The 20461-nt window shown below is 37.8% G+C and overlaps 1 protein-coding gene across 1 annotated transcript in view; it reads left to right on the plus strand.

The window, feature by feature from the left end:
• The window catches only part of cox10 (cytochrome c oxidase assembly factor heme A:farnesyltransferase COX10), a 41357-nt gene extending 23167 nt beyond the window's left edge, over positions 1–18190 (plus strand). The window contains exons 5-7 of the mRNA XM_082152310.1: positions 7999–8069; positions 13784–14016; positions 16825–18190. Of these exons, the coding sequence (XP_082008436.1) occupies positions 7999–8069; positions 13784–14016; positions 16825–17249 (729 nt within the window). The 3' untranslated portion in view covers positions 17250–18190. The remainder of the gene's footprint in view (positions 1–7998; positions 8070–13783; positions 14017–16824) is intronic.
• The last annotated feature ends 2271 nt before the right edge of the window (positions 18191–20461 follow it).

The following is a 20461-nucleotide window of genomic DNA, read 5'->3' on the forward strand; positions in this document are numbered from 1 at the left end:
GATGCTGATATTAAACGACTCAGTTGCACAAACAGTTCATGGTCTTAATGGTAATCTGGGAATGTCAACATTTAATCTTAACCAATATATCACTGGTAAATCACGCGTATGGCTAGCCAGTCCTATCAAAGCGAAACGTGGCCTTTTGGCGCATTGAGTATGTTTGCGTCCTCAGCTAAAATAATTGTATGACTCAAATGTGTCTTTGTTTAGTTTGCCAGAGACTTAAATTGAGCTTTGATTATCGGGGTCATGATAAATGAGGGTTCTTAGTAGAAAGCTCTGTTCATAAACATGCCTACGCAAGGCTGTTACTTCAGGGAAGTTTCTTCATTTAACATCATGAACAAGGAACTTGGCGTAACTCTCCAAAATTGCTCAAATCACCAAATTTAAAAAGGCTGCCTAAAATTTTTAGGCCAGTTATTATTTTGATTGTTTCTTATATGCCAGATCTTTTGAAGAAAGGCTTGTTTTGGCTTGGTTTTAAATGACTTGATTAACTTATAATTGCCTCATTTTTTTTTCAGGGAGGCCTTGTTGTTTTTGTAGCACAAAATACATGACCAATAATGAAGTTGTTTGAATTTCAATCCATCACAGTTGTCTTATTTCACCGCAACCAGTATCATCAGCCATTTGGGCTCTTTCTCTTTAACTTGAAGCCCCATCGCAGTGGGAGGTGCTGTGGTGTAAGATCATGACGGCGGACTTTGGGCTCACCTTAGTGATGGTCTGGGTTGTGTGAACTGACACTGGGCCAAAGATGATGAACTAGCTTGTCATTCCCACAGGAGGTTCTCCGCTTCTAGAACCACTGGCTTAGCCTCCGTCTCCAACTCTCAACTGACCTTGACAGCACTCATCCATCTTATGTCATCGCCATGAAATACCTTTTTAATTTTGTCGTAATAATTGGAAGAAACGTTGCAAAAACATCTGCGAATGGTAGTGCTGGAACCAAACAAGATGCTTTGGAAAAAGAAGGGCTACAGTGCAGATCATGGCGCCTTTTCCTGGGTGTGAGTGGCTAACATGACCAAATCGCAAGTCTTTGTCTGATTAAACTAATGATGCATAGATTTCCGTATGCTATTTTATCCTTTCTTCTTCAGGACAGCATCCCTAAGCATTCCCAGACTCCCTATCCAATTTTGCCCACTGGCAAAAGAACTAAATACATTGATTTGCACTGAGGCAGCGCTAGTGTAGAGCAGAACATTCATAATTGGCTGATTAGCATGTGGACAGTTTAGCACTCAACTCTGCTTTGCACGGGCCATTAATCAAGCCTGTCGCTGTGCCAGCTGACTTACTGCCAGGTTCCTTGCAGTGCTCCAAGCTGGAGAGGCCAAATGATCACTGCTCGGATACCAGGCTGGGAGAGAAGGACCTGCATCCTTGCTCTTGTGTGGAGATAGCAGGGAGTAGGGATATTAAATAGGGCTCAGGATGAGCCTAGACTCAGTGGACTCCAAAGTTGCATTGCTAGATATCTGAATCTAGATGATTGCCAACTTTGTTACTTGTTTGTTACTTGTTGTCTGTTCAAACTTTAAGTCATTTTAAAATTAAAATTGGTCGTATTTACTGAATGTTTATTGTCTTTTGTGCATGCTATCCCAGAATGAAGATGCACAATACAATATACCAGCACCATATCTGCCAATGTTTTTATTTTTTATTGTTGGTTATCACGTATTGGATATTAAAATGTACATGCTCATTTCCAATTTAAGTTTATATTGCCTTTAACATCATCTAGCACTCTTTAAGAAAACACTAATGATTTGATAACACTGTTAAATGTAATTTTTCGCAGATCTCAAAATGAAAATCTTGTTTTTCATGTAGCCTAACTATGTAACTATTTTATTTTAGTCTATTTTATTTATTTATTTTTACACAAAATTCAGAATTTTAATTATTTTGGCCATTTCTTAGTCATTGCAAAATAAGTTCTCTTACTGGAATATGTCAAATATGAATATCGTAACTCAACTACGATTTTAACTGTGAATGTTACCGTAATGGTTGACCTTGTCTTGATTTGGATATAAACACAATTTAAGATTGTTAAAATGTGTTTCCATTAGCTTTGTACTTATATTGAGATCCTCCTAAATATATGTTTACGATCCTCATAAGTTCATGAGTAGTGAAATCATTGTTCAGAGGTTTGAAGTGAAGGCATCTTGACAATAATTTTTTTTTTTAAATGTTGTCCAAAGCATCATAAACATCCCTGTCTGTATGATTCATTCATTTACATTAGTTCTTCAGATGTGTCAGGAAGGTAAGATTAAGTCCATGCAATTGACTTGTCGAATAATTGTAATCATAAATGACGAATTCAGAGGTCCTTTCTGTTGGTTTCGTTCTCCTTTGTTCTCCAAAAAATAAGGAAATGCAGTTCATAATTGTAATTCATCTGACTGTGATCCAGTCATGCACCTTTTAAAGCATAATCATATTGCAGGCACTCTGTATAATTACTTACATGGCTGAGCATAGTGGTCTGCCGAACAGTTTCTGCAGGGTCCTGGCAAAACTCACGTAGCTCAAGTTGAACTTGAACCACAATGATTCAACGGTCGCTGTAACTAAAGAGGAATTTCTCTTTCAAAAGGACTCGAGATGATTTGCAGCTGAAGTTTTCTGCTGCTGTTCTTTAGAAATTTGTCAGGTAATTTTGTTAAATCGATAGAGTATTACCTCGTCAACTCCTGAACTCTGGTTCTGCACCTGGACTTTGACAGCATGAGGAATTATCTTTGAATGCATGTACTTACAATGTACACAGCGCTGATTGAGAATTGGGATTGTACTTTTTGTTTGCAAAGGTGGAGGAAAAAAGTTAAGGTTGCTGAGTAGGTGTTTGAGCAGGTGGTGTTTACTTTGACCAGTTTCTACTGATCAACGCCGACGTCTTTCTCATATACAGCAGCTGCGCTGTAAGTGTGTATTTACTCGGGCTCCATGCACGTGTGTTTCTCTCCGTGAGAATATTTAGGCTGAAGTTTGTGTGTTTGTTTGCATGCTTATGTAAGTGTGTGTTGCCCTCGGATGCACTTCCCTTCAATAAACACTTGTCGATGTTACAGTAAGTTTCTCATCAGCATTAGTTAGTACGGTCTCATAGTCCAGGCAGCGTTTGTTTGCTGTGCGTGTCACTTTGTCCTGCCACGCTGCTGCAGTCACAGTGCTTTTCACTGTGAGTGAACCCAGAGCCCTGTCACTGCGAGTACAGTGAACTCTGCAGTATCGCTCTTGCGCTGATGTAGCAATTTTATAAATATACTGAGACTCTGTGGTGTCGATAAGGATAACGGAATGAGGATTAAATGCAATGGTTCCTTTTTGCATGCACAGAATACACTGGAATCTTGCTGTAACAAATCGCTTTGCTGTAAAGACTAATTATTTGGCCTATATATCCTTAGTGAAAAGTTTGAACGTACCTTTATGCAGTCAGCAAAAAAATTAACTCTTATATTTTGAATCAATATATGAGAGGGTTTCTGTGATGATGTCAACTGTAGAAATATTTCTGTGCTTGAATGTCCTTTCGCTAAATTGATATTTGCCATTTTCAGATTTTTGAAGCAGAATTTGGCAGCCACTGCCATGATCAGGCCTCTGATCACATAGTCAGAAAAAATTACCTGTTCTCTGCCCTCTGCCTTCCTCCTCTTATGTCCACTTCTTCATTGATTGGTTCTCTCCCTGACAGTCTATCTTTTTTTTTTTTATAATATGCAACCCAAATGTACAATACCCTACAAAAGTTTGAGGCCAGTAGAAAAAAAAAAAACTTTAAATTGCACATTAAATTGATCAAAGGTGACAGTAAAGTTATTTAAAATATTTCAAACGATTTCCATTTCAAAGAAATGCTGTTCTTTTGAGCTTTCTATTCATCAAAGAGTCCTGAAAAATAAAACATGGCTTTCAACTTTGATAATAAGAAATGTTTCTTGAGCACCAAAGCAAAATATTAGTATGATTTCTGATGGATAATGTGCCACTAAAGACTAGAGTAATAATGCTGAAAATAGAGAACAGTGATTTTACATTTTAGTTGAGTTATTTTATTTTACATTGTAATAGTATATCACACTATTACTGTTTATTTTCTGTATTTATTGATCAAATAAAGGCAGCCTTGGTGAGCATAAAAACATCTTACCGAAGTTTTGAACAGTGTGTATATTTAGTGTGCTTCTGAAACTGAAGTCAGATCTACTCTTGCAGTGTCTTTTATCTCTTTAAAGGGTTAGTTCACCCAAAAATGAAAATTATGTCATTAATGACTCACCCACATGTCACTCCAAACCCGTAAGACCTCCGTTTCTCTTCTGAAGACATCTTAAGATATTTTAGATTTATTCCGAGAGCTTTCTGTCCCTCCATTGAAAGTCAATGGACGGTATACTTTTCACGTCCATAAAGGTAATAAAGACATCATCAAAGTAGTCCATGTGACATCAGTGGGTTAGTTAGAATGTTTTGAAGCATCGAAAATACATTTTGGTCCAAAATTAACGAAAACTACGACTTTATTCAACATTGTATTCTCTTCCGGTCTGTTTTCCATCCGCGTTCACGAGTCCACATTGACGCTGCTGACGTAAGACGCTGCTTGAATACACCGTGCTTCTCCCTCAGACTGTAACCGAAGCTCGGGCGCACCAGATAACACGTCAGCAGCGTCTTACGTCAGCAGCGTCAATAAACCAACTTTGTTGAATAAAGTCGTAGTTTTTGTTAATTTTGGACCAAAATGTATTTTCGATGCTTCAAAACATTCTAACTAACCCACTGATGTCGCATGGACTACTTTGATGTCATTTTCATTTTTGGGTGAACTAACCCTTTAATAACGCAACAATATGAATCCTTAGTCATTGTTTAAGTTATGGTAACATTCTGATATACATCTGATCCACAGAAGAAACGATAAAATAATCATATTATACAGGACTTTAGTTATGTAGATTTGACAGCCCTTAATCTCATGCACTTCATATTCATTAACACTTGTACTCACTTTTCTTTTTTTAAAAGCATGATCTTCACCAGCAATAAGTGTACTGAAGGGGTGTTGATGTGAAGCAGATGATGTACCAGTCTGAGAGGGGAAAAACTGCATAAAGATAGACAGAAAAAAAGACAATGCCTGAGAACTAAGTGTTTCTGACAGGCACCGAAAACGTCTTGAACGCTCAAAACCCTGGTTGCTTTTTCAGTATCGCTGAATACATTTAGTCAGTTTGCTTACTCTTATGATTGCTCCAAAGCTAGTGTTCAGTCCCAGGCTGCATTTATACTGACTATTGGGAGTCTTTTAATGTAAACTTTGTCCTTTTTGCAGGTTAACAAGACTTTTGAAATCTCACAGGTCTAAAATGTGCAGTCGTAGCCAAGATACACTCCGCAACAATCGTGTTAGCGTCCGGCTAATACTTCAGAGACTGTTCCAGCACTAGAAATTCGCTCCAGTTCTCTCTGTGGCGACCATCTGACGCACTTCCTGACCCAGGAAATAGAATTAACACCTCGGCCCTAAAACTGCAGGGACCTCAGCTACGGCCACATCTGTGCCCTGCCCCGTCCGGGATCTCGAGTGCAATAACACTAACGGCCGAGAGAATAAATTTGAGACTCAGCAGACCCTCCACTCAACTTTATACAACACACTTTGGGCTTCAACTTCCTCTGCACTGTATCAGGCTACTTTATCACTTTGGATGACATTGGTCCGAGTTTGAAAACGCTGCCAAAAATAGCTGAAACAAAATGAAAAAGCATCAATCTTCTGTGACTGCTTTTAGACACGTTTGTCACAGAGTCCGTTTGTTACCTCCTTGAGATGTTTTATTGACCTGTCCGTTTGTCCTACATTAGTCTAAATATGAAGTTCTATTCTTTTTTTTTTCTCATCCTTATGTAAAAATGCATGCTGGGAAGTCTCATGTAATTGATGGACGTTATTATTTGTTGCAAATAGCACTAGCAGGGTTCCTCTTTAAACTCGAGGGGACGCTTAGAAAGGCCAAACAGACACGCACCGTCACAGATAATTATGTATTTCCCCCTGTTGTCCTCCGCAGTGGTACGGTCCTGTTCTCTGAGGTATCTAACAAAATATAAATGTAATCTGTGTGAAATGTATTACCTACCACAAGAACATTTTTAAGCGTGGACTCTTTTACGATGTCAAATGGACAGTAAATTAAGAGAGGAAAAGAGAAATGGATTATCTGTTTATTAGTTATTTTATGGGGGCCATATTTTAGGAGAAATGGATCCTGAAATTCTTCAGTTGAAAAGTGAGCTATCTGTTTTCTTCATTAGGTGCATGTGCTGTCTCTCACAGACTGAATAACCGGTTCCTGGGTTTAAATGCCCCATGTGTTTGTGTTTTAGTCTCACATTGTAGATTCCCCGAAGTGAATTTGGTGCAGACTCCCCAGCAGGAGCCATAAAACACAAAAACACAACTTTTTTTTTACCTTAATCGTCCCCGTTGCACCTAAGCAACCTCTGTCGTTCTGTCTCAGACACATACGCATTCATATCGATCCATTTAAGGGTTTGAATTTCATGCATTTGTTGGATATCTTGAGCAGATGTTTCAGAGAAAATCCTTCACAAAGTGTTTGAGGTTTTTTGTATGCTGCAAAGAGAAAAGTGCAACCAATTATAAGCTGTGCTCTTGCTACAGCAGCGTGAATTTTATTAAATTTGTTTTAGAATACTTCAATAACCAATTTTATATAGCCTATTCCATTTAAAAAGTTAGGGGTCAGTAAGTTTATTTTTATTTTTTATATAATACTTAAATTGGTCAAAAACTAAAAACTTTTACATTTTTAGATAAATGCTGTTCTTTTGACCTTTCATTTCATCAAATATACAGTACTGTGCAAAAGTCTTAGGCATGTTAATAGGTTAATACCCCCCCCCCCCCCCCCCACACACACACACACACACACAAAAACATTTTTTTTAAGTCAGTTATTTATATATTTTGCTGTAGTGTGTCAGTAGGAAATATCGGTTTACATTTCCAAACATTCTTTTAGCCATTAATTGTAATAATCCAGTGAGATTTGTGTATGCACAAGGAGTCTGACAACAGCCGGTATGATCTGATCTCACCATCATCGAGTCCGTCTGTGATTACATGAAGAAACAGAAAAAAAATTAAAAAAAAATAATTATATATATATATATATATTAACATGCCTAAGACTTTTGCACTGTACTGTATATCAAAAAAAAGTATCGCAGTTTCAACAAAAAAAATATTAGGCAGCACAACTTTTTTCAACATTGATAATGATGATGATCATAAGAAAAGTTTCTTGAGCATCAAATCAGCATATTACAATTATTTCTGAAGGATCATGTGACTGAAGATTGGAGTAATGATGCTGAAAATTCAGCTTTGAATTTTTAAATTGTAATAATATTTCACAATATTACAGTTTTACTGTGTTTTTAATCACATTAATGCAGCCTTTGTGAGCATAAGAAAGTTCTTTCAAAAACATAAAAAAATCTTTTTTCTCTGCCAAAGTACTATCACTATCTAAAATTTGATATCTGGGTCACAATACAATATTGCGATTTATTCTTTAGTTTAATGTGATTGGGGAATTGCGATGTTTTCCCTCTTTCTTTCTTTTTTTTTAACCTTTTTTTTCCTCTCTGTCTTCTGTATTAGAAATAATCAAGTGTGTGTTGTCGTAATGCCACAGTACATTTCACAATATCACAAAAATATTGTTGTGAAGAAAAAAAATAATACATAAAATATTGTTTCTTCTATCTAAGGTATGTTAGAATGACAGTGTGATATTTAGACTGGAAAAGATATGGATTGGAAAAGAGAGGGATATGCACACTTACATTTAGGATTGTTCGTATGTGTGTTAAAGAGACTTTTTGTGTGTACCTTGTGTTAATTTTCATCATTTTTTCCCCCAACAGTACTTCGAGGTGCCCTTTGACTCAAACATGAATCGTACCAAAAACAGACCTCTGGTCAGAGGACAGATCAGGTAAGACCCTTCAAAACCTTCATCTCACTCTTGGGCAGTTTAAAAAATTAGTGAGCATCCTACCTAGACTGCATTTTGGGGCATTGTATGCAGATTCAAACATGATTGTGTTGTCCAGAAATGTTGTTAAGGTAGGCAGCTCACTCGGTTTTGAAACACATTCTTGATATGTGTAAAGAGCCACTGCAGAATAAAATGGCTTCCTTGCTCTCTCATTATGTACATCATTTACTCTCTACATTGTTCTCATAGCCCAGTGTTTGTGTATAGCTGAGCCTGCCATATCAGAAACACCATTGTCTAATATCTGTAGCGCTGGCCAGCCGCTCGCGCACCTGTCCTGTGTAACCTGATCCAAGTGTGTGTAGGTGTGCCTCTCTCTGTTCTGCCCGTCTCACTCCTCTGCTGACAAAGGACGGTCCATTATGGTCATCCATCCACCAACAGACTAGATGATTTGTAGTGAGGTTACCCAATTTATTTTGGTTTTTAGCTTTGGGTGCTTTAAAGTGGAGGCATTTACAGTTGCAACTTCTTCATGCTGTCAGACTAGCATGCTAAACTGTTTTAGAGAAGTTTTGTGGGGGTTTTTCTTCAGATCGTTGTGAGTGTCATGATATTATTAGGCTAAAAGACAAGGAATATAGTGCTGCAGTGATGACATTTTGTAGGCCAATCCGGAGATTAGCATCACCCTGGTTCCTTCAACAAAAAAAACAATAAGATTTGTTTCATTGGCTTTTGGATTATTGCAGAAAATAAGCTCTGTGACTAACAAAAGTTCATCATGATAATATTTAGAATTGAACAAATTTAATGAATTTTGAAGCCTAAGTGCAATCAGCAGAAGTCAAAAAGCTAAATGTAGGCTATAGACGACCTACACCATGGTTGCATGACTCCATTACCACCATTAAGTTTCCGACAACTATTTCAGTCTTGATTAAAAACCATTTTCCCGAAAAGTTTAAGTCAGAATTTATTTGCAAGAGCATGATTATGAATGAGGAAGTGAAAGCCGACTTGTAAATGCAAGAATTTACCTTTCTGGTGACATTTAATAACCTCTGTAGTCCCATTTTGCCACTTGTTAGCAACCACCTTTATCAAGACAAGTAAAAGATTTATAAAATCACAAGAGAGGATCACTGATGTATTTTATATTGTAGAATAAAAAGTGAATTATCTTGAGCTTGTATTCACCTCAGACCATTTTTTCAGGCATTTGCCCAAAACCTATTTAAAAAACATATTGACTCATTTAAAATGGAACCGGAAGTGGTAAAATGCTAACTCGTTTCCAGTGTTTGACCTACAAAAATATGTAATCTCTGCAGGATTCACTCTGGGTGGACACAAACATGCAAAACACCATAGTGCAGCAACTGGAACAGCAACACTATAGCTCTGATTAAAATAGTAAATTTAACCAATCAGGAAGCATTCTATATCCATCTCTTTATACACGTTTTTGAGCGTGATAACACACATTTGACAGCCATTAGTTCTTACTAATTGGGTGTGTTAGTGGAATTTAACTGAACAGGACCTCTGCCCTCTCTCACTCCCTCGAGGGTCACTTTCCAACAACAAAAGGGGCAGATCTGTTGACGTGAGGGTATAATAAATGACTCGAGCAGTCAAAGTAACCCAAACAGCCCAAACCAAACACTCCGGCTTATCCCGCTGTGGTGTGTGCATCTCAAACACACACTCTCAAACGAAGACGCTGCCCAGCTCCAGGATACATAAGAGGTTTCATAATGTCGCTTTCAACTATGTCATCCCATTCCGGCTCATTCTACACCCTAGTGTGCTTTTATTTTAGAAAACTTTTGAACAGGATGAAGATCATCAAATTGTTCTTATTTCGTTTATATATATGTATATATATATATATATATATATATATATATATATATATATATATATATATATATATATATATATATAAAATTTAGTACTGCCCTTCAGAAGAAACAGAATGTGTTTACATGTTTCCCCGGAAGAAAAATTAAGTACAATTTACCTTGATTAAGTTTTCACCCCCTGGCTCTTAAATGCATCAGTGAATGTTTGAACCTTTTTTAATAGTTGTGTTTGAGTCCCTCAATTGTCCAGAAAACAGTCGTGGATCATCCAGGTAACGACATATTATTGAGAATCAAGGAGAAAAAAAAACTTTTGAACGGCATCATTTTAATAAATTCAGGGTTTTTTTGGGGGGGGGGGGGGTTTGTTGATTATATGTAAACATCTTTTATGTAAAATACCTTATTCAGGACAGTACTAAATAAAAAATAACATGCATTTTGTATGATCCCTCTTAATTTGTTAAAATAATTAACATATTGCATATTCTGCAATGTGAATGTAAACTTTTGAGCACAACTGTATATGCATGGTAATTATTTAATGCAAAGTAATTGTAAAATTGTTTTTTACTTTTTATTTTAAATACTATAACATGACATTTTTGAATAAAAGAGGAAGTTCAAAGTGAAGAAAAAAATGCAGAATTGGACATTTCTATCTATCAAGTAGACTTTTTATCTATCGAGATATGATTTGATCATAAACAACTTTTTGTCAGCTGATAGCTAAACAGAAAAGTTGTGTCTGAGGCGGAGCAGATAAATAAACAAAATAGATTTGAATAGTGAATGTATTTATTTATTAATATAAAAATATTTTATTTTGTATACATTTTAAATATTTAATTAATTGATTAATGTGCACCAATAAACCACAGTAAGCACAATAAGACCAGGAATGATTAAAAAAAATCAAAAATGAACATTGTTTATTGCCAATTATTATTTATTTATAGTCTAGTAAGAATAGGTAGTCGAGTAGAATAGTGTGCACACTAATCGCCAGGCCACGTCTCCAAATGATGTTTTTTAAGCTTATGTTTGCAGGCCATTGTTATGTCATGCATTATCTTGGTTTGGAAAACGTATAGCTGTGCAATTGACTCCCTTTCAAACACAACATTCCTCACAGCCTAAATCCAGGCTCGTTTTCTAAAACCGTTTTGGAGCAGAAGATAAAGAGGTGAGCTGATAAATGGTGCTCTATTTCAAACTTCTGGAAACATCCCCCCAGAAGCTGCTTAATTACTGTAGGGTTTAACCTCTCAGGAGCACGACACTAATTCAGCCGCGCTGTTGGAGGTCTACGCAGGTGGATTAAAGAGCAGCGTTTATATCAAAGCAGATGGATGTGATTTGACAGCCATCATATGCACTCTTTCCGTCACTCCAACAATGAACACAGATCCAGCCTGACTGTTAGTGACAGGAGGAATGCATCGTAACTACTTATCTTCACCTGACACCCTTTTAGACACTCTAGACCCGTACACAAATGCACTGAATGCTAACCGTAGAGTCACCCACCAAAACATGTCATTATACGCATTAGATGTGTCCTAGCGCAACCTGTTTACGCCCGCACAAGCACTCGTACGCCTCTCTGTATGTTATTACCCAGACTTGAGATGACACTCTCCTCTTTGATGTTTGTGTGCGTGTGACTGTCACATTCTTATGATGTAAGCCTGAAGGCAGAGATGTGCATTTGACAAAGAAAAGCAGAATCTCACAGCTGTGAATCCTTTCTTTTGCAAGATTGCTGTGTGGAGTTTTTGTATGTTATTATTATTTATCAGAAGGCTTTTTACATTGTATTTTTTGCGTATATATAGTTTTTTTAGATGTATAGAATTTTATTTCATTTTCTATTTTAATATATTTTAAAATGTATGTATTCCTGTGATGGCAAAGCTGAATATTCAGCATCATTACTTCACTCTAGTGTCACATGATCCTTCAGAACTCATTCTAATATGCTGTTTTGTGAAAACTGATATATTTTTTTCAGGATTATTTGATGAATCGAAAGTTCAAAAGAACGGCATTTATTTGAAATATAATTTAGATTTTTTTTGTAACAATGTCTTTACTGTCACTTTTGATCAATTTAAATTATTCCTTTTGAAATTGTCTGTGTGTGTGTATATATATATATATATACACACATTTCACTCAAAATGTAATTTCTGAAAACCATTTACTCACCCTCATGACGTTCCAAACCTGCATGACTTTTCTTCTTTTGACAGAAGCAGTTATGCTGAATGCTTGCACAAATTATTTCCACAAAATGAAAATGGAAAGTGATTCGCACTATGAAGCAAAAAAATGAACAAAAACAAATAATGAAACTGATGTGCTATATTCCAAGTTTTCTGAAGCCGTACAATAGCTTGCTTGATGAACAGACCATAATGGAATTATTCACTTCAAATTTTCCCCTCTGTCATAACACATTTCAGTCAATAATGATTCAGTCACACTTTTATGGCCTTTTTAATGGTGTGTTTTGAGCAAAGCACTACCCGTTTTTTTTTTTTACTGAAATGCTTGTTACACATAATAAAGGAAAATATATATTTGGGAACATCATGAGGGTTGAGTAAATAACCACAGTTTATGTTTCAGTAAACAATTCTGTGTAACGTCAAGTACTAGACTAAAGTGACTGATTCTTTTTTTTTTCTACTGAGAGTTCTTGTTGACGTCATGATTTAGGCCTTGCCTGGGTTTCTGCCATATGAGACCATGACGTTAAATACATTGAATTGTCAAGGCCTGATGGCTATTTCAATAACTCATGCGCTTGTTTTAAATGGCCCATAAGATGAACAAAACCTTTGTAACACTAGATAAATTCAATAATGAACAAACTTAAAATATCTACGTTATTATGGTGCATTAGAATAGCACTTTTATTGATGTAGTGTAGGAAATGCCAGTGGCTTTACTCCTAACGTTAGTCAGCCTTATCCCTCAAACAACTGATCTCAACCGTTAACTTATGGGACTCATATAGACTTTAAAACCCCTCCACCACATAAAACAGCCATAACAATGATAATAACATTAAAATGGAGTCTCCTGCTGTTGGGCGGAAAATTTGCCCTCTTTTCCTCTCTGCTTTGGTCTCTGTCTCAATACTCCTCTAATTTATGGAGCAGTTAGCTGTGAATTTGAACCAGACGCCTCTGCAGGATTGGAACTGACTGCTTTTAATAAACCTTCCAGGAAGTGGTCGTCCAATGGAGCACAGAGAATAGCGTCTGTGGCCAGGGGAGGTTTAATCTGTAGCAGAGACCCACAAGCCTTTGTTTTGATGTGACTCATAGAACCACACTAAAGCTTATCTCAGAAACGAATGTTATACATGCGTCTTGTTATGCATCATCATTTGATTTATCATTTCTTTTCTTTTGGTGGTTGTTTCAGATCTGTAAGATGGTTGTAAGGGTCTAACATGAGGAATCACATCATTCCTTGATCTTTTGAAATAAAAGTTCGGTGTGCTATGAAAACCGAAATTCTGTTGAAACTTACTGACATCAGACAATATTAAAACAAGGCCTTCTGGTTTTACAGTTGACATGTTTTGCTGTTTACAAGTGCAAGACATAATCTGAGCCACATCGAATTCTGTTTTTCTAACACAATGGCTAAATATTTCCCTATTTTTTGGTTATGAAAAATAAACTGACTGTATTTGACACCACAACCTTCAGTAAGAGTATTTTAAGTGGACCTCAGGGGAAATACAAATATGATCTCTTTAAACCCCACATAGGAACTGTGTTGTGGTTGTTCTGAATTTGTCTTCCATCTCTCTCTTTCTCTCAGCCCTCTGCATGCCGTGTCGTTCGCCCTGGCGTGTGGGATCCCAGGTGTGACCCTGTTGACCCTGGGCCTGAATCCCCTGACGGGCTTCCTGGGCGCTCTGAACATCTTCCTGTACACGTGCTGCTACACTCCTCTGAAACGCCTCAGCATCACCAACACCTGGGTGGGTGCCGTGGTGGGCGCCATCCCACCTATAATGGGCTGGACAGCAGCCACCGGCGCTCTTGATCCAGGTACAGTCCTCTTGCACACATACAGTAGTAGTGACTACAGTTCCTGCTGGAATGACTTGGATAAAGCAAGTTTCCTACAGGGCACGTTTGCTGCGGTCCGAGCGCGATTGTTCCCGGCGGACCCCACAGCGTTGTTCTGGTTATACACTCAAAATTGATTCTGTCGAACCCTGGTGCATTTGCGCACTTCTTGCGTAATTACAAACGTGCACGGCGCATTATAGAAAACTGGACGTGGGTCAATATATTGTTTTTGGTTACACTTTATTTTACGGTGTCATTGTTACAGTGTAATTATATATTTAAGTACTGAGTAATATTAACAACTACATGTACTTACTATAGGGTTAGGGTAGAATTAGGATTTGGTTGAGGGTTAGTCATAATTTACTGTTGTTACTATGGTAAGTACATGTCACATATGTAACAGGGACACTGTACAATGAAGTGTTACCTTGTTTTTTATTAATTTGGTGCTATCATACACAGCGGAGTGAACGGCACTTGGGTTTACTGTATGCGCATCACGTGAAGGTCGCTTTCTGCTGCTTGCAAACGGACTCTGAGGAGACAGCAGATTGTGAGACATTCATTTGCACTCTCTATGCGCGATTAAGCTGCACACTCACTCTCGCTTGTATCCAAGTGTCATACCTTACATGTGTTTCGTTGAACTAATGATGTCGTCATCGGCTAAAATGCATGTGCAGGTTACTTTAAGTGGCAGAGTTTGAGTTGCTTTCACTGAATCATGCCAGTTTCCAGTGCAACCAAACTCCTTTTTGGCTGAACTATTCATTTAAGGTCAACTCTCACTGATTCTCGTAGACCTTTTTTGACCTCTAGAGCTGTAGAGTTCTCCTCATAGCACCATATATGGCACTGTGGGCATGGACGACATCCCCATCATGTGATATCTTCTCTTTTGCCACAGAGCTAAACGTTAGTGTTTCAACAGGAATTTATTTTCAGGCTCATATTGAAATGTGTCCTTGGTCTTAAAAGCCATCCTTGTGATAGTTTCTGTTCTGTCACGGTTTATCCCAGGGTTCAGTTCAGGGTTGTGTATCCATCCCAGAGAAGTGAAACTTCATGTTCCAGATGGCACTTCTGACTTTTACTGACTCCTCTCCCAGACCCGAGGTCCCTGTCCACTTATGAGTGTTGTAGTTACATATACATCCAGCATCCTGTGTTTTTTCTTTTTCTTCCCAAAGACGTCCCGCACTTGGATCAAGTGTTTGTGGAAGACAGTAGGGGGTCTTTTGGCTGTTTTGCAAACTATTAAAAATGCGCTGTTGTGGCAACCATGAGATCTGTTTTCTCAGGAGCGAACGACTGGAGTGTTTGTGTGCATATTTATGTTTTTCCCTAGGGCTTTGAGAACTCCATGCGTCTCTTGTAGTAGTGCCATTTCAGTGCCCTTTTCAAGCCTTTGTATATACGGATGTACAAACCTAAGTATTGTTCTGACCCCATCTAGGGTGAGGCTGCAACATGAAGTGGATCGAAACGACAATTACTACTTTCAATTTTTTTATTATTATTATTATAACATTTCAGTTAATTTATTAGAGCTTTCTCTCTGGGAAACTATATCTTTAATATATTTAGTGGTTGTGTTAAAGAGGGGTAAATTTAAAGTTAATAAAGTAAAAAAAAAAAAAAACCTTGATGACTAGTTGACCTAGGAGAACTTGTCAACCATCATGAATGTATTAGGGCCCTATTAAATCCGTTTTATTTCCCCCCAAATTCTGATTCTAATACTTTTAATTACATTTTAATAATCAAAAAGAATGTCTAATAAAGTAAAGTCATAAAACTTCAATGATCTTTTGTGATATTCCTTAAATATTTTTATAAAATATATTATCAAGGACATTATATTGTACAATGGTATCATATTTCCGGCCAAACCAAACTTTTATTTCTGCATGAAGACCTTTTATTTTTCTGTTTATATGTGACTATAGTTATTAATGATTAATTGTACAGCCCTACTTTTGATTTATTCATCCAAATTTGGTCCATTTCTGTGACATTCTGTGTCATACAATAAATTATATTTTGATGACTGGTTTTTGCAGGTTTTTTTTTTTTTTTTTGCATCTCAGAAATTATAGGGCCCTACTGTGTAAATTTGTTAATCTTTTCCCTTTTTAAACTCAAAGTTATAGCAAGAATAGCAGCATGTTTTATTTATTTATTTATGTATTGCAATTTATGCACCATTAGTGGCTCCAACGTGAATTGGAAAAAGTATTTTAACATTGACAAAATTACATTGACAAAAGTACAAAACCTACAAAATAATCCCTCGACCACACACTGATCTTATATTTGGAGTCTCGGGTGTCATCTCTGTTTTCTCAAAGCAATTCATCAGGTTTTCGTGACCAGGTTCTTCCTTAAAATCCCCAGGTTTGAGAGCATTCAGAAACACACAAAGCTTTAAAAGATGACCTACGTGTTTGAGGTCTCTGTCATGCTGCCCCGCGCTGTTTCCCAGAGGATTTAGCTACAAGTGTGTTTTCTAAGATCACACACACAAAGGCAGCCCTATACGTGTCATGCTCCACTACCTCTGCACGGGCCGCTGTTTGTGCGGTGTCACCTTTCCACTCGGCCAGCTTCTGAATGCAGGTGAATGGTGTTCGTTTCCTGTGAAGGAACTCGGACGATAGAACGCAGTCGTAGTCTTTCCCCGCGCTCTCATTTCCTGCTTCCTCCACCAATGGTGTTTAAATGATCTGTGTGATCTTGTTTGTTTATTCACTCCTTCTCTTCCTCTCTCTGTCTCTGCAGGAGCACTCTTACTGGGAGGTTTCCTGTTCTCTTGGCAGTTTCCTCATTTTAATGCACTGAGCTGGAACCTGAGAGAGGACTACTCGCGGGGTGGGTACCGAATGATGTCCGTCACCCATCCCGGCCTTTGTAAACGCGTGGCCCTGCGCCACAGCGTAGGTCTGATCGGCCTCTCGGCCTTGGGCCCCGTGCTGGACGTCACCACATGGACGTTCCCCTTAGTCTCCCTGCCAATTAACCTTTACATCAGCTTCCTGGCCTTCAGGTTCTATCGCAGTGGTGACAGGCAGAACGCCCGCAAGCTGTTTTTCTGCAGTCTTTGGCACCTGCCCATGCTGCTGCTGCTGGCCCTCACCTGCAAGAAGAGCCGTGTGTCACGGGACGAGGCAGCTGTAGCTCCCAGCACGGCGTCTCTGGCTCTGTAGAGCGAGCACAATCCTCTGACATATTCAATACTGGATTGATAATTGCTGTCTGCCCCAAAATGAGTTATCTTGGAGCTAAAAAGGAACCAAATGTTGTGTACTTTGGAGTGGGAAGACATAGCCTCTTTCCATTGTTATAAAAGTATCCTTCAGGGAAAAATAACATTGATGTATATGTAAATGCGCAGCAGTTATTTAAAAAAATCCCTCTGGTGACTTGGACGCAAATCATTGTTATTTGTGTATAAATACATGATATTTATTTGACGCAGCCCCCTGTTGTCTATAAACCCATAGACTGTAACTTTCTGTAGGCTGATGTGTCTATGTGCAAAGTGGATTTAACTGAAATTAAAGACCACAAATACATTTTGCCTGGAATTTGCAATTAACATCACCATTACTGTGGACATTTTGGTTCGATGCGGATAATGGAGAACGGTTTGTTTTAATGCACCTAGCAAGTAATTTCCAAGTTTGGCCTCATCTAATTACTTGCTAAATGACATTTTCAAAGTTTTCTCTTTCTAAGTCTGTTAATATTTCATTTCAGCAATAAATGATTCAGTAAAGAAACCGCTGACTCTCACTGCTATCCCAGAAGTCTTTATTCTACGTGAAACTCCGTCCCTCTGAGTCTTGAGTTTAGATGTTAAAAGGCTGATCGTTTTTGGGTATCAGCTCCATCAAAGATCCTTTATTATTTCAGAACTAGTCAAATAAACGGTCTACTCAGTTGAGCTCCCCAGATCTGAACTACTGTTGATTCATTACTGAATGTAACCGTGCAGAATATCATTGAATGCATCCATGCATTGTTCGATACTACGTTTGCTTATTCAGCGCCTTCAGTTTACTCACATCTGACCTCACTGTACCAATGACTTGTGTAAGACACAAATAAAATAAAAAATCGTATTAATAAAATGTGCTGTGATCAAGATTGTGTTTGAGTTTTTATTTGAAATTGTTGAAATGCTATATAACTTCACTTCTATGCTGCCAGTAGAAGCACTTTTACATTAGTGTGTGTGTGTGTGTAATTATAATTAATTTATTATAAATTAAATTATTTTATATAATATTACATGTATTACTATTCAAAGGTTTTTGGTGCTTTGGTCAAAAATACAGTAAAACAATAATGTTGTAAAATATTGGTATTACTTTTCTATTACAATATATTTTGAAATGCATGTTATTCCACTACACCAGGCTTCAGTGTCACATGATCCTTCAGAAATCATTCTAATATGCTGATTTGGTGGTCAAGAAACATTTCTTATCATTGTTGAAAACTTTTTTTTTTTTTTTTTTGAAAAGCGTGATAATTTATTCAGGATTCTTTGATGAATAGAAAGTTGAAAAGAACAGCATTTATTTGAAATAAAAAATGTTATGTTACAATGTAAAAGTCACTTTGGATAAATTTTTGATCAACAACAAAAATCTTGCTGACCCACAACTTTTGTTGTGTATGTTTTTGCTATGCCAATAAAATTTTGTATTTAATGTGTTTTAATATTTCTATTGTAAATGTGTGTGGCAGGTAGTCTGCAGTATTTAGTTCACCATGCAATTGAATGCATGGCTGTTTTGACTGAAGAATCCCACTGCATCTCCAGACAGGCCTGGAAACAATGTCTGGCTGCCCTGGACACATTTGGCTAAGATATCAGCCTATATAATCTCCTAAGCATCGACCTCTGCACCTGTCCGGCTGCAACACTCGATACTACTCCGCTGTTTCCTTCCCAGTTGTCCTCTATGATTCCACTTCTCTCAGCACCTCCATTAGATGCCCACATATACTGTGTGCTGAGATTTAGTCGGGGCGGCAGAGCGAGGCATTCTTCCCCTCGTAAAGATCTGGTCTGGATGCAGCCAGTGCGTTTCACATCAGAGAGGCGATGGAGGGATGGAGGGGGGAGAAAAAAGAGAGTGAAACAGCTGTTCCCAACATGTCAATAGATTAAATGGCAGCTCCAGCCCTCCTGGGGTCCGTGGACTCTCCCACCATGATTTTACAGCTTCCGCTCTTGTCGCGATGGACACCCTGTGTGGGACGAAGACTTCCCAGTATACCCAAGCATCGGAATGGACACTTTCATAGGGTATTGCTATGATCATTTGCATTAACTTATAAGTATTGTTTAATTTCCCTGTTTAAATCCCTCCTTTATCAGGCTTGACGGATGCATCATAAATGCGTGAGTAATCCTCTTCTCAAGAAAAATATTGTTTGACTCTGAGTGTCACAGAGAGAGTTTCTCACAGTGCGTTCATTCATTATGAGCTCTGTGAACCCTGAGGAGGTGAGCACATTTCCCATAATGATCTTTGGCTCTCTGTGGTTTTTCTCATCCAGCTTGGATTCTCATTACAGTTTTTAACAGCCTCCCAGACCTTCATTTGTTACAACAGCAACAGGTGGATTTCTCCTCTCTTTTCATTTACATGCAACACAACGCTTTGAAATCTTACACTGAAATGCGGGATGATTTCACTTGGCGTTGTTGTTAAAGAGGAGATATGGCTCAGTTTATAAATGAAAGTTCAACATTCTGAACTCTCAACTCTTGAGTGACAGCTAGAAACTGTATTTTTCTAAAATACTCTTTAACTGCCGTTTAAAGCATGTTAGGCAGAATGACAAACATTTTTTGGCAGACGTCGGGCAGCAGAGCATCAAGTATTCCTGGCACGAAGTGTGCAAGGAAAAAAGTATAGTGAAAGGCTTTTGAAACTGATTTATTCCTACTCGCCACTTGCTTGAAATAAGTCATGGGGTGGACGAATGTTTCTTGGGCAAAATATTCCCTAAGCTTCTTTAAACTTGCACAGATATATTTGTCTTGAGGGAGTCTCTCTCAGTCTCGAACACGCACAGTGACATCAATCTCAGAAATGTGGTCTAGTTCATATGTTATATTTGTGAAAGGCGACAGAAGAGTCTGTGATGGAGTCAATAGTCATGTTGAAAAATATACATTATAACAAAGAATGCTGTGCTGATTTAAAAAATATGTAGATTTTTGTTTCACCATTCAGTATCAGTATAATTTTTTCATTGTTTCATACATTTATATTCATGCACATTTAGGCAGACGCTTATATTTGAATTACTTACATTGCATTCAAGATATGCATTTTGTCGGTTCATGCATTCCCTGGATATCGAACACGACCTTGACATTATAAGCGCAATGCTC

The sequence above is a fragment of the Leuciscus leuciscus genome, assembly GCF_965113295.1.
Source record: "Leuciscus leuciscus genome assembly, chromosome: 21".
Lineage (NCBI taxonomy): Eukaryota > Metazoa > Chordata > Actinopteri > Cypriniformes > Leuciscidae > Leuciscus > Leuciscus leuciscus.